General features: G+C 44.1%; 1 protein-coding gene across 1 annotated transcript in view; it reads right to left on the reverse strand.

Annotated features, from left to right (window-relative positions):
* The window catches only part of LOC134342169 (NACHT, LRR and PYD domains-containing protein 3-like), a 51,882-nt gene extending 40,171 nt beyond the window's left edge, over positions 1 to 11,711 (reverse strand). The window contains exons 1-5 of the mRNA XM_063040143.1: positions 11,071 to 11,711; positions 8,801 to 8,965; positions 7,268 to 7,364; positions 5,021 to 5,308; positions 3,977 to 4,143 (exon numbers count right to left, since the gene is read on the reverse strand). Of these exons, the coding sequence (XP_062896213.1) occupies positions 3,977 to 4,143; positions 5,021 to 5,308; positions 7,268 to 7,277 (465 nt within the window). The 5' untranslated portion in view covers positions 7,278 to 7,364; positions 8,801 to 8,965; positions 11,071 to 11,711. The remainder of the gene's footprint in view (positions 1 to 3,976; positions 4,144 to 5,020; positions 5,309 to 7,267; positions 7,365 to 8,800; positions 8,966 to 11,070) is intronic.
* Positions 11,712 to 15,192: the final 3,481 nt, after the last annotated feature.

Here is a 15,192-nt window from a genome sequence, read left to right on the forward strand (position 1 = left end):
TCAACGTTGGGAAGATGTCAGCAGTCGATAATTGAGGATAAGGTTTCGGGGCATTTGAATGCACATGATAAAAAAAGGCCAAAATCCATGGAAGGGAATTTTGCCTGATAGGCCTGTTGGAATTTTTGGAGAAGATAGCATGCTGGGTGGAGAACGGAGAGTCAGTGCAAGTTGTTTACTTGGACCTCCCGAGGACCTTTGACTAGGTGACCCACAAGACACCGTTTAACAAGACAGGGGCCGACAGTACGACAAGAAAGACACTAGCATGGAAAGAGAATCCATGTTTTTCTCCAGACAGATTTTGTCCGACTGTCAGGAAACACAGAATGGGAACAAATAGAGCTTTTTCTTATCAGATGTTGGTGTTCTGGAGTGGTTGGTTTAGGGACACTTTCTTTTTCTGTTATGTCAATGATTTGAAGGCTTTATGGCCAAGATTTCACGTGTTACGAAGATAGGGGGAAGGACAGGAAGTGTTGAGGAGGCAGGGATTTTGCGGGAGGACAGAGACCAATAAAAAAATGGACAAATCAGTGGCAATTAGAATGTAGTATAGGGAGGTAGGTGGCCATACACTTTGGCAGAAATAATGAAGACATAGACTATTTTTGAATCTGGGAGAAAAATCAGAAATCAGAGTTGTAAAGAGTCTCAGGAGGACGAGTGCAGGATTCCTTGCAGTTTGAGTCGGTGTTAGGAAAGGTAAAAACAATGTTCGCTTTCATTTCGAGAGGATTAGAATATAAGAACAAGCACTGGTTACTTCGCACTGCCATATTGTGAACGGTTTTAGTTCCCTGATGAGAGAAAATATGTAATGGCATTGTGGAACGACCAGGGAGGAATCAAAACTAACAGAACTGGAGATATTAAACCTGATTTTGATGAGAATGATTCCTGGATGAGCCTGTACTGGCTGGAGTGTGGAAGGATGGGGGGAGGGATCTACTTGTAACCTGTGGAATATCGATAGGCTCTGAGAGGATGTGGAGATGATGTTTCAAAGTGGGGGAGTGCAGAACCAGACGGAACAGCCTCAGAATAGAGGGACGCCCATTTAGAACAGAGATGAGGAGATTCTTCAGCCGAAGAGTAGTGAATCTGTAGAATTCATTGACCCCAACAGCCGCAGAGACCAGGTCATTGGGTGTATTTAAAACAGAGTTTGGTACCTTCTTGATTAATTAGGTCAGCAAAGTTCATTGGGAGAAGGCAGGAGAATGCAGTTGAGAGGGATAGTAAATCACCCATGATGCAATGGCGGAGCAGAATCGATGGGCCCATTTGTGCTCTAATGCCTTATGGTCTTATGATGTGTAAAGGCAACAGAACATTAAGGAATGTCAGTGCGGCTGCCTCATGATGCAGACGGTTACTGCCTGGAGCTCACGCTGTAAAATGGTGATCAGTTTCTGAAGGAAGGCATGGGCTTCCTGATTAATTGAGAAGTTATGAATTAAGCATTGAATAGTCTTCAAGCAACATACACCTATGATGCAATAAAGGTAATTGAGGATGCAACTGAAGATGGATGGGCTTAGGACATTAGAAACACTGAAACATAGAAAATAGGTGCAGGAGTAGGCCATTCAGCCCTTCGAGCCTGCACCGCCATTCAGTACGATCACGGCTGATCATCCAACTCAGAACCCTGCACCAGCCTTCCCTCCATACCCCCTGATCTCTTTAGCCACAAGGGCCATATCTAACTCCGTCTTAAATATAGCCAATGAACTGGCCTCAACTGTTTCCTGTGGCAGAGAATTCCACAGATTCACAACTCTCTGTGTGGAGAAGTTTTTCCTCATCTCGGTCCTAAAAGGCTTCCCCTCTATCCTCAAACTGTGACCCCTCGTTTTGGACTTCCCCAACACCGGGAACAACCTTCCTGCATCTATCCTGTCCAATCCCTTTAGAATTTTATACATTTCAATCAGATCCCCCCTCAAGCTTCTAAATTCCAGAGAGTATAAACCGAGTCAGTCCAGTCTTTCATCATGTGAAAGTCGTTGCCATCCCAGAAATCAATCTGGTGAACCTTCTTTGTACTCCCTCTACGGCAAACAATCAAATTACTTTGAGAAATAAGGACTTTCATATGATGAAAGACTGGATCGACTAGGCTTATAATGATTGATTCCCGAAAAGTTACCAGCAGGGAATTGGAAAGGTTTTACTGGAATACCAGCCCAGACGCTGCGGGTGGAAGTGTGAAGTTTACAGGTAGTTTTGAAGACAGTCTTATCTGTACTATATAAATATTAATTGTCCTCTATGTTAGCACGTACAATGCCAGACAAATGTATTGTGGATTTAACTTGCATTCCTGAAGGCTGTGAGTACCAACCCAGACATGTGGGCGTCAGGAGGAGAGGATGAAGTCAGAAGATGTGATGTTTTGTATGTGGCTTCTAAAGAAAGCATTGTCTATGCATTGCCTATAACTTTGTAAATAGGGATTGCCCTTTGTGTTTAGCATATAAAAATCGAGCCCACATTGGGCTAACAGACCTTTCCACCGGAAGTGCCTCCATCCGTATGATGCCTGCTGTACCTTGTTTTGTCGAATAAAGGAGCTGCATTGTATCTACCAGTAACTCTGTCTTTCCGGAGATTTCATCCACCCCACAACAAACTGGATCAGCACATTTGCGGATGACACCAACATTGGGATGGTGCAGTGGACAAAGAGGAAGACTACAAGAGCTTGCAATGAGACCTAGACCAACTGGAGAATGGGTTTAAAATGGGCCGGTGCAATGTAATGCAGACAGGTGCAAGATGTTGCACTTTGGGAGGACCAAGCAGGGTCGATCTTACACAGCGACCGGTAGAACAAAGTGATCTGGGAATACAGATGCATAAGTCATTGAAATTGGCGGCAAATGTTGATAGGCTCTGAAAGAACGTTTCTTAGCGCATTAAACTTCATAAATGAAAATATTGTGTACAGTGGATGGGATATGATGTTTTATAAGACGTTGGTGAGGCCTAATTTTGATATTATGTGCAGTTCTTCTCACCTACCTATAGCACAGATGGAGATAAGTTTGAAAGAATACAGAAAATATTACAAGGATGTTGCCGGTACTGGAAGACCTAAGTTATAAGAAAAGAGTGAACGGGTTAGGACTTTATTCATTGGAACGTGGAAGACTAAGGGGAGATTTGACAGAAGTGTGCACAATTACATGGGGTATAGAGAGGATAAATGCAAGCAGGCATTTTGTACTGAGGTAAAGAGGTACTACAACAACAGGTTATCAGTAAAGGGTGAAAGATGAAAAGGTCAAGGGGTACAAACGTGTAACATGTTGACTCAGAGGGTGCTAAGAGTGTGAAACTAGCTAGCAGCGCAAGTTGTACAAGCGGTTAAGAGAAGTCTGGATAGATAAATGTTTAATGAGTGGATAGAGCGCCATGGCCTGGTGAAGGTCAATGCGAATAGGTAGTTTAAGTAGACCAGCATGGAATAAATGGGCCAAAGGGCCTGTTTCTGTGCTGTACTTTTCTATGACTATGACAAGTCAGCCACACATTGTTTGGGAACTCAGATAGAGACCAGGCCAGCTGTGGTTAGCAGGTTTCCCTCCCTCAAGTACCGCAGTGAAGCCAGTTGTCCCAATTTACAATCTGACAGTTTAATATTCATCCTGGATTAATGAGCTGAGGTGAATCTGCCTGACTGTTCAGACAAGATTTGAAATTAGTTTAAGACTGAATGCCTCTTCAAGGTCCAGATATGCAGCCACTGCTCTTATATCACACTGATAAATACAGCAGGTGTGAGAGGAAAAGGTGACGTTGAACCTGTAGTTCCCAGTGCTCCCCACCTTAACAGCTGAAACCAGATCTGCTGGAGACAATCAGAGATCAAAGTCTCAAATCCCATGTAGAACTCCTAGAACGTGCAGGAGATTAATTTTGATCAATATTACCAGCAGTTCAGTGACAATACACAAACTGCACTCACCTCATTTTCTTCTCTACTGAAATGTCCCTCCTTTGTCAACATCCAGCCGAGTCTTTCAACCTTTTCTTCAATCGCTTGTATGAGTCTGTCTCTGTAGAACTTCGTCAGTTGATACAGTCGATATTCCTCCCCCTCTGCCAGGAGGTCGGAGATTGTAAACTTTGGATCTGTGAATATAAAAAGGAAAATGTAGCCTTGAACTCAGATATCCCTCGTCTCCACCGCTCTCATGCAACTCCACAACAAAATGTGTCTTGAACATGCCTACAGACACAAAAATGAATTAATTCCCCATCACCAATACTGGCCTTAAAACCGAACCAACAATGTTCTGGGCATTACGTTAATAGGAGGACCACATTTAATGCAAACCAGTCAATCTCCCATCCCGCCCTCTCACCTATTTCAATTCTGGATAAGCAATAAATGTTGGGACTGTGGGTAATATTCGCTTCCCAGAGATGCTTTCTCCATCCTGGCGAATACACTTCCCTTGACTCACATCCCAGAAATACTCTCCTTAACTGGACAGCTGCATTTCCTCCAATACACATCTTGGAAATCCTCAGAGCAAGTAGTACATTTACTGTAATGGGGTAGCGGGTGCCTCACTGCACCACATGTACCTCTCATTTCCCATCTCATCTGACCAGCCCTCCAACAAGGCCTCACCTTTACCCTCCTCCCCGCCACATTCTGTGAACACGTCATACTTATCCCCAAATACTGGCATTAAAACCGACCCAACAATGTTCTGGGCATTACCTTACCAGAAGGACCACATTTAATACAAACCATCCTGGCGAACACATATCCTGGACATACTCTCTTAATCTGGACAGTTGCATTTCCTCCAATAGACATCCCGGAACTCATCAGAGCAGGTAGTACATTTCCTGTAGTGGGATAGCAAACTGCCCACTACATCACATGTACCACACCCACACATTCCCCCTCTCCTTTGACCAACCCTCCAACAAGGCCTCACCTTTACCCTCCTCCCTGCCACATTTTACGAACCCATCACCCTCATATTTCACTCACCTGCTCCTTGTTGGACACTTGACAATTCCGTGTCCAATGAGCTTCCGAGTTGACAGACAGTCGCCTCACTTGTGCTGGTTCCAGGGTCCTGATCAGTGTCTCTGACGTCACTGTCTCTGGGCTGAATTTGCTCCACTTCCGCTGCTGCCTGACCGCTTTCTATTGGGACATTGCTCTCAATCTGACCCTGCTTTGGTACCTTGCTTCCCGTGTCTCGATCATCTTCCCTCGATGAGTTGCCTGGTAAAATCCTCTTCAGTGCTTTCCCTACTCGATTCATTATCCCACCTGAAATAAGTGATGAATTACAGGTTATACGAGTATTATTTAGATCTGAGCAAAATTGATTCAGACTGCAATGGAGCTGAAACTCTGGCTGACCAGATTTGGAGTGGAACTGTTCTGGTTAATGTCAACCATGCATCTTGCTAGGTGACCATCCCAATAAGCCGCTGACTGGACGCATTCACTTCCAGTAAAGTAACAGGAGAGACACAGTAATACTGATCACTGAATTCACAGCAGTTGAACACACGGATGACCACGGGATCTTAATGCAGCGATGTCCAGTGATATTGGGAAATATCACTGTGATTATCTTCCACAAGCTAAAATCTCCCTGGATCACTAACTGTTCAGTACTCTGTGTCACACACAGACCAGCAATGGGATTATTCATGGTCCAGTCTGCTGGATCACACATTCTCCAATCGCTTTGTCACACGATGTCCAGTCCCCTCGGTCACAGACTGACCATTCCCTTGAGACGCTCATCGTCCGGTACCCTAGGTCGCAGGCTGACCATTACCATGAGATCTATGCTGTCCGCTCCCCTGGTTGCCTTCTTATTCCCCGCCTGATGGTCGTCATGTAACAACTATGCAAGTCATTGGCAATGTCTCACTCAGAGAGCTTTGCGTGTAGTTGCAGTTGTTAATCTAAAGGATGGAAGTGATTAAGCTGGAATGTGTGTAGTGGAGAATGACCACTACGGTTCTGTGCTAGGGTGATGTTTTTTGTGTTATATGGTTCGGCTAGGACAGTTTGCCCTGGAGCTCAGGAGCTTGAAGGGAGACCTTACACACGTATATGAACATAAAATAATCAGGGGTGTAGATAGGGTAGATGGTCACAGTCTTTTTCCCGGGGTGCGGGAGTCTGAGACTTGAGGGCAGAGATTTAAAAGGGACCAAAGGGGTATTTTTTCATGTGGTGGGTGAAGGGTATAAATTATGTGCAGTCAGAGAAGGCTGCAAACACAGATAAAATTACAAAGTTGAGAGCATGTGGACAGAAAGAAGAAGTTTACAAAGGGAATTTTTGAAAAGCTGCAGGAAAATAGGACAGGCTTAGACATTTAGATCAGCGTGAATTAGATGGGCCGAAGGACCCGTTTCCAGGCTGTAATATATTTTTATTCCAACTGGAATCACAGATTTGAGCACAATCACAATGCCTACAGGTGACAGAGACATTTGATCATTCGTTATGCCGGGATTCCCAGCAGAGATCCTGGGAATTTAAATTCAGGTAGAAGATCAACTCAAGTGGGAAATATTTCGAAACTCACGCTCACCATTTCTCCACAGCCCGGATATTCACTGGGGTATTAAAACACAGAAGCAGATCACACAAATGTATCTACAATAAGCTGCCTCCTGATCCTCAACCATTCCCAACACTGGCAATATCCACGGCTCTGCTACAGGAAACAGATTTTGGAAACACCCCTCTTCTTTGTGCAGCAGCCGAGGAAAACCAGGGGGGAGTTGATAGCTTTCCTTCCAAATTCTGAAATGCTGTGTTATCACAGAATTTCTGAAATCCAGGAAATGCTCCTATTATCTGGTTCTATATTTTATAAATGGAAGTTGGAGATATCTTACACCTCAGTACTTGTCTGGAAGTGAAACGGACCCTGACCCAGAATATTTACATAAACCACAAGACTGCTGTCACATTCCTGTCTGTGTTTCACTCACAACCACCTGATTCAGGAGTCCCTGTTCCTTTCACTCAGCTGAAGCTTTGCATGGTGAGTGGAGTGATTCGACCATTACTGTTGTCAGGTCCCTGCGCTCGATCTGTTAGGTTGATGAATTACTCAATGCCGCTTTACCAGTGGGATAAATGATACTGCTTGATGAAACTTTTCTATGCCCTGTTAACATCTATGTCAGTTTCTTCATCTGAAGTACTGTGTAGAAACGTGACAAAAGTTTAATTCAAAGATCCCTGTGATCATACCTTTGTCCATTCTGATTGTGACTGGCGATTGTTGATTGTCGTCGTCTTGTTTACACTTTGGTCGCGGTGCAGGAAAGCTCCACCTGCTGGTGATGCCCTGAATTACACACAACAAGCAGACAGTGACTCAGAGAGAGTAGATTACTCAGCAAATATGACAGTACTTCCATCCCCTGTATCAGAGCAACAGTCGGAGACTAAACATTCCCCGTTAACAACAACACCCACTCCATGTCTGTAAGTCTGTCCAGTGATACCTGGCGCATCTACTGAAAGAGTCACAGGGCAATAGAGCACAAATACAGACCGTTCAGCCCAATGAGACAATGCCAACCACAGTGCCCACCGAGATGGTCACAATTTGCTGTGATGGGCCCATTTCCCGCCTGGCCTTTTCACTCCATCTACACATCCCAGCTGCTTTTTGAATTATGCGACTGTGCCTGCCTCATCCATATCCCCTGGCTGTTTCCTCCACGTAATCCCCAACATCTGCATGAATCCGTTGCTGCTCTGGTTGGTTTTATAATCTCTTTACCACCCCCTGTCCATTTATATCCCCTATATGCTACGATAAACTTCTCTGTAAACAGCAACTATTAATTTTGTGCATTCTACGAACTAACCAGTCAAGTAAGCCTTGGTCAAACGCATCCAAATCATTGCTATAAAATAAAACAACGAATATCAAAGGTCCCAACCTGTAGCCTGGCGGCACACCACTGATTACTCACCTCCATTGCGAGGAGAAACCTTCAACCAGCACTTTTTGCTTGCTACCTTGAAGCTAATTTTGAATAAGTCCAACTTGCTCTCTTCGGACAGCATGGGACCTCATCATCGAGACCAAGCTGCCATGTGACACCTTGTCAAAGACTTTGCTGAAGTCTAATCTACAACATCCATGGGAAAATTACTTGGAATTTCCACCTCTGCTTAGTGTCACGTTCACAGGTTCTGACAATGTAATTAGTAGAAAAGTACTTGATGAGGCCAAGGTATGTAAATGTAAATTATTGGTTACCATTTGCTAGTGAGGACTGAATAAAATGCAGTGCTGGGGCATTTTGCTTTCAAAACAGGTCTGTTCTCAGCGCAGGCCTACACGACAATACATTCGAGAGTGAGTATATCATTGCAGATCACAATAGCCAGAGGAATCAATGGCATGTTTCTGCAGTTCATGGTAATTCCACATTTCTACAATCACTACAGCACAACGCACTTGGGGCTCCTTATAAACGGAGGAAATTGTCAACACATTTTGAGATGATTATAACATAACGAGGAAACATCAGAGCCAACCAAAAGCTACTTCAGATGATGCAAGACCTTCAAATGAGAGAATGTGAGTGAGTTTAAAGAGCGGGGCTTCTGAAAGCACATTACCAGACCTGGAGTGATTGGAACTGGGTCAGGCAGAGGCATAACTGATACCTCTGGGCACATTCAGCCCACTCCACCTATTTCGTACCTTCCTTTCTACAGATGTGTAATGTCTAAAGGACCAGTGTTCGAGTAAATGAGACTCACCAAACTTTCTCCTGACTGAATCAATGGAAACCCTGAGTCAGAAGGGTTCTCTCCAGTTGGTGCTCTCAGTCCTCGGGCTGGTTCACTTGTTTCTGTTCCCTCGTCTTCAGTCGTGGTTTGCTTCCATTTGGGGTTTTTCCAATAAATCTCTCACCGCAGGTCTACCTTAACCACAGAGATAATGAAGCACGTTAACAATAGAAAGGAGAACAAAACATTTCTGCTCAATGTTCTAAAAGCAAATCTGACTGAAATTTAAACGCTGAAGACAAATAAAAGGATCTCAGTGATCAAATCTGTAATAGTCCCTCACACGCCACAAATCCTGATACGGGAAATGGAGGACTAATCATTCAGTCATGGTAAGACATAAGATATCGGAGCAGAATGAAGTGATTCGGTCCAACGAGTCTGTTCCATCATTCAATCATGTCTTTTTTTTTCCGCCTCAATGTCATATTCCTTCCTTCCTCACATAAAGTGCTGGATACTGGGTACATCAGATTGGATGTGTGTAAAGAGAAACTGTGGAAGACTCAGTATCAGATCTGGTACTGTCCAAGATGCTACGTGATCTGCCGAACGCTTAATTGCCCAATATGGCCAGACCCCATCCTTGTTCATACCTATAGTGGGGGAGGTACTGCGGCCAGTGTTCTGAAAATGTAGTAAAAGTGATTATCGGGGCATTAATAGTGATATATCGAGAAACGAAAACAAAAAGCTCTTGAATTTATAGTAAATGGACCTTCTAGTTATTCGCTGCTCAACATTAGTTCTGTATTGTTAAGCACTTGAGCCTCATTTCCTCACAGTCCGCTTCCTCGGACAAGGCGAAATTATTATTAGTTTTTCTTGCGTTATTCATTACTATTTCCTAGATACCAGAGAGGCTCCCGATGAAACAGTTTTGTCCACTCTATTGACTTTTAACATCTCGACTATAATAGGAAGCACGATAATGTAGCATATTCAATCGTGATTAACATGCATAGAATGTAACGTGGTTCCGTCTCCAATGTTCCCACTAATCACTATTTTTGCAACTGCGTGGATCAACCATTGCTCTGAGCCGGAAATTTTCACACGGCCTGAAAAAAGCGCGACATCGTAGATATATCCTTTCTTTGTAATGTGTATCTATGAACATTTAGAATGAAGACTGACTGTAAAGAAAAAGCATACCTTTGATTTTAATTATTACTTAAAGGATGTGATAAAAATGCAGTACAACGAAGAAAAACTTTCAGGTTTCGTAAACGTTTTTCAGGCAGTGTTTAATTCCATCTGCGCTGCAACAAAGGCTCCGATCACGGGAGCATTTTGGTTACGCAGACGCGTAGTTCAGAGGAACACTGACGGGTCTCTCTCTCCAGGTTACCCCCACCTTAGAACAGTGTTTTGTCAACTGCCTTGCCAGCGTCAACCTGTTGTTGCAATCATGCAATTCGTCAATAATCAGGCCCAGATCTCATCGGTGTTCATATTCGAGATGGATGAGGGTTTGTCTAAATAGGAAATGCACTAAATGGCCACTTTGTTAGCTACAACTGTAAACCAGCTCATTAATGCGAATCTGTTAATCATGTGGCAGCAACTCAAAGCATAAACACATGCAGATATGTTCAACAGGTTCAGTTGTTGTTCAGGTCAAACATCGGAATAGGAAATAAATGTGATGTAGGTGACGTTGACCGTGGAATGATCGCTGGTGCCAGACCGGGTGGAATGAGTGTTACGGAAACTGATCAACTACTTGGATTTTCACGTATAAATCTCCTGGGTTACAGAGAATGGTCCAGAAACAAACCAAAGGAAAATCCAGTGAGCGGCAGTTCTAAAGGCCTTGTTAATGAGAGAGCTCAATGAGAGTGGCCAGACTGATTAAATCCGACAGGAAGGCGGCAAGAACTCAAATAACCATGTGCTCCAACAGCGACGTGCACGTCACCGATAAACCTCGAACATACATTCAGTGCCACATCATTAGGTACAGCAGGTACATGTAAAAACGTGCCCACTGTGTGTAGACTTTCATACTTTTGTCAACTCCCAGTGAGATTTACTACAGGAATATTTAACCTAAATATAATGTCAGATATACAATATATTTGCTAAAAAACACACACACATAGAATAAAACATACATATTCGTTAATCCACGCAGTCCTAAGGACAATATTGAACTGATAGAAACATCAGCAATACTAGCGCGACCAGTGAGCGCAATAAAACACCATAACATCTCCCCCTGTAGCCTCTGTTCTTACCTGGTGCTGGACTCCTGAGTCTGTTTACAAAGAATCCGGGCATCTGAATGTTATTGTCCCTGACAGTAAGTGAGCACACCCTGAGCAATGTTCTGTTGATAACTCGCTCGTAAACCTGAGCTTCAGTCTATTCAGCACGTAACGCCACACCTTGTTCCACAACGCTTGTGTTAAACCACATAAAAGCTTAATTTCGATGAACAAGTCACTCGTACAAGTGGTCTGAACCAGAATTAATACCACAGTGCAAGCGGTGCAGTAATTTTCTCCCTCTGGAATATTTGATCTGCTCTAGAGAGGAATCACAACCCGCATCATGGTTCGGTTCCGTTGGTGTCGTCACTTTAATTTATTGTTCACCTTGGGACCAGTTTATTGTCAGATTATAAACCCCAGCGACAGCTCAGGGCAAAGATCACTGTGGGTTTATTGCACAGAGACAGCAGAAGGAAGGGCGCTCTCAACTCTGATGGAATATTATGTATTTGGAATAATGTTCTCTTTTGAACAGGAGGCATTCACTTTCTCCGGATTTTACTGTGCCCCCTCTGCCTGCAGCTGACTTCACGGTCACCCTGTTTATAAAGAGCCACTTTTAACAATTGTCCGCAGTTGGCCCATTACAGTAACTGAGCAACTGTGCCGAGATAAGCATCTCCCAGAGATAACAAATGGCCTAAGTCGACAGCGAGATAAGGACGCCCTTCTCCTTCAGTTTATAGCTCACTGACTGGAAACAGGTTACCATGTCACAGCAGCAATCAGATCAAATTATGATCATTCCCCTCTATCAAATTTACCTGGCATCCTATTTACTGCACACATACATCAACCGGCATCGCATTTATTTTACAAATATTTGTACTGTTCCTCGTCAGAGAACGATGGAGGGAAAAAACATTAAATTCACTGCGTTTCATTTATGTCGCAATGTGCTACTGGTATATTGAAGTAGTAACATGACATTGGCCCCCTCAGTCCTGTTTCGCTATTCTCTATGATCACAGATGGACTGTGATCTTAGTGCGCATCCCTGCGACCGCCTGGAACAATTCGCTCACTTTCCTGATCAGAATCTGAGCGCTGCGGATTTAAACACCTTTTTAAAAAATCCAGGCTTCTCGTTTCCTTTAAAGACCTCTCCACCCCAAAAACAACTGCATCTATCTTCACCTGTTTCAGCTTCCCCGGGAACAGCAACTGATAGTATTGACACGGTAGAAATACTAGAAATACTGCCGTGACAAGTGGGCTTATCAAACACCATAACACAGCCCAGTGCAGTCCCTGTTCTTACCTGGTGCTGGGCTCCTGAGTCTGTTTTCAGCAAATCCGAGCATCTGAATTTTATGGACACTAACAGTAAGTGATCACACCCTGAGCAATGTTCAGTTGATAACACGCTCATAAACCTGAACTTCAGTCTATTCAGCGCGTAACGCCACTCCTTGTTTCACAACGACTGTGGAGAAAAACGCAAAGACTCATTTTGCTTGAATGACCCTTTCTAACATGTCGTTCGAGCCAAAAGTACGACATCAGTGCGCGATGCAATGATTACCTTTCTCTCGAAAATTTGATCTGCTCCGGGGAGGGAGCACAACCCACATCCTGGTCCGGTTCTGTTGGTGTCGTCCCTTTGATTTATTGTTCACCTTGGGACCAGTTTGCTGTCAGATTATAAACCCCAGCGACAGCACAGGGCAAAGATCACTGTGGGTTTATTGCACACAGAGAGCAGAAGGAAGGGCGCTGTCAACTCTTGTAAAATATGCATTTGGAGTTTTTTTTGTTTCTGTCATAGGGTGGGTGGTGGTGGCGGACCCAAATGCAAGTCACAGGCACTGAAGTACTAGGAACAGGACAGGACTAGAGACTAGAGATAGGGACGTGACTGGATGCAGACAAGGAGCTGGGACAAGAACACAGACTTGGGCTAGGACATTGGCTAGGCAAGCGGGATCAAGACTAGGAACTGGGAACTACGAGCCTGGGCTTGGACTTAGAGCCAGAGACTGGACAAGGACCCAGAACCTGGGTCTTGACTAGGACTCCGACTCCAGAACTCGGCGAAGACATGACGTTGTTTTGGGGGACTGGAACCTCGGAACACAAAGCCGGAAGCCTTGACTTGGTCTTGGGGAGGACAGGAACACAGAGCTTTGGTCTCGAGCACGGGAACATGGAGCCTTGAACTTGAGAGACAGGAACATTGAACACAGGACCGGGACTCCTTCTTGGGAACAGGACGTAGGGCCGGGACTCAAACAGAATGCTGAACACGACGAGACGGTTCCTAACACTAGGTAGCGGCAAACGGCTAGACCTACTTAGCAAAGGTTTGGACACAGAGAAAGTTCTAAATTCAAGGCAGCGGCAGACGGCCGGACCTACCTAACGAAGGCAAGGACACAAAGAGACAGTTCCAAACAACGAAAGACAGTTCCTTATCTAGACACAGCAAGGCCCCGATCTTGCCCTGGCGGTTGAACCTGATGGCATTACAGGCGAGGACACAGGTGAAGGTAGCAGGCGAGGCTTCAGAAGGAAGGGGAAGGGGACGGAACAGTCCAGACTCAGGGTAACGGCAAAGATGGCCTGACTTACCTCACAGAGGCGAGGATGGGATACTGACGAGACGAACCAGCAACCACACCACTTCTTCCTTGAGTTTTTTTTCCGGCAGTTGGCATCCACACTGTTGCATTACTGCCATCTTCAGGATTTATTGCCCATTCACTTTACAGCCGTCTTTCCAGTCCTGTCGCCCTTAAAAAAAACTAAATAACCATTTCCTCCCCGATCACACTCCCCACATCCCAATAAAACCTTAACACTGTTCTCTACCAGTCCTCGTTTGCGTAATTGTTGTAACATTTGTTGTCTTTCCTGTGCAAATTTCCTGCATGAAATAGGATATGATCTACTGTTTCAGTCTCCTGACATAGATCGCAAAAACCTGTTGGATGTTTATTTATGATGGCCAGAGTTCCATTAAGGTTGCTGTGGCCAATTCTCAGTCTACTTATAATCACTTGCTCCTTCCGCTTTACTCCCCTACTTCTTCCCATATCTACTCTGTTCTGAATTGAATGCAAATGTCTTCCTTTTATTGCTTTATCCCAATGCTGCTGCCACTGTTGATTTATCCTTCTCCACACTATGCTCTTCCCTTCTGATTTTGATAGTTTAATATTGACCACTATAGATCCTTTTCTGACTGCTGCTTTTGCCAGCTTATCTACTGTCTCATTTCCCATAATACCTGAATGTGCTGGAACCCACATGAATGCGATATTTTTGCCTTGTCTAGCCAGTCTTGAATTTGCAAACAGGATTTCATAAACAGAATCCCGTGACCTCTAGCTGTACCCGCCTTAATGCTTGCAAGGGCTGATACAGAATCGCTACATATCACTACATTATTACAATCATACTGCTCACTCCATTCTAGTGCTACCAATATGGCAAACATTTCAACTGCATATACACTCCAGCAATCCGGTGTTCTCTTGCTAATTTCCATTTGATAACTTGGCACAACAATTGCAGACCCTGTTGCACCTGTTTCTGGATCCTTTGATCCATCTGTAAAAATCTGTATGACTTTATACTTACATTCTCTATAACTATGAAATTCACTGAGAATATCAGCCTTTTTAAGACTGTGTTTAATCTTAAGCAATTCCAAATCTACAGAGGGATTTTCTAATACCCAGAATGGTCTGACAGTCCACACCACACTTGGACAAAACTCTTTATCGTATACACCCATATCTTTTGCTGTTTCCTCTCCTGTTCAGCCAAAACTTTCTCTTTGTGTCCTCTCCTTCTCCCAGCATGTCTGCAACACCCTTTTTGTAGGATGGCTATCACCATGCCCCCTTGTTAATCCAGTAATTGGCCTCCAGCTGTTTACGCCGGAGCCCCAGTGGCATTTCATTTGCTTCAACTTGCAGTGCACACAGTGGGGAAGTTCTAACCGCTCCCAAGCACACTCTTAGAGCCCGAGCTTGCACGATATTCAGTTCTGCTAACACAGATTTTGCTGCTGACCCGTATACAATACTTCCACAGTCTAATCTTGATCTTATTAATGCTACATAACTTTACTTCAGTGAT

The sequence above is a fragment of the Mobula hypostoma genome, unplaced genomic scaffold, assembly GCF_963921235.1.
Source record: "Mobula hypostoma unplaced genomic scaffold, sMobHyp1.1 scaffold_76, whole genome shotgun sequence".
Lineage (NCBI taxonomy): Eukaryota > Metazoa > Chordata > Chondrichthyes > Myliobatiformes > Myliobatidae > Mobula > Mobula hypostoma.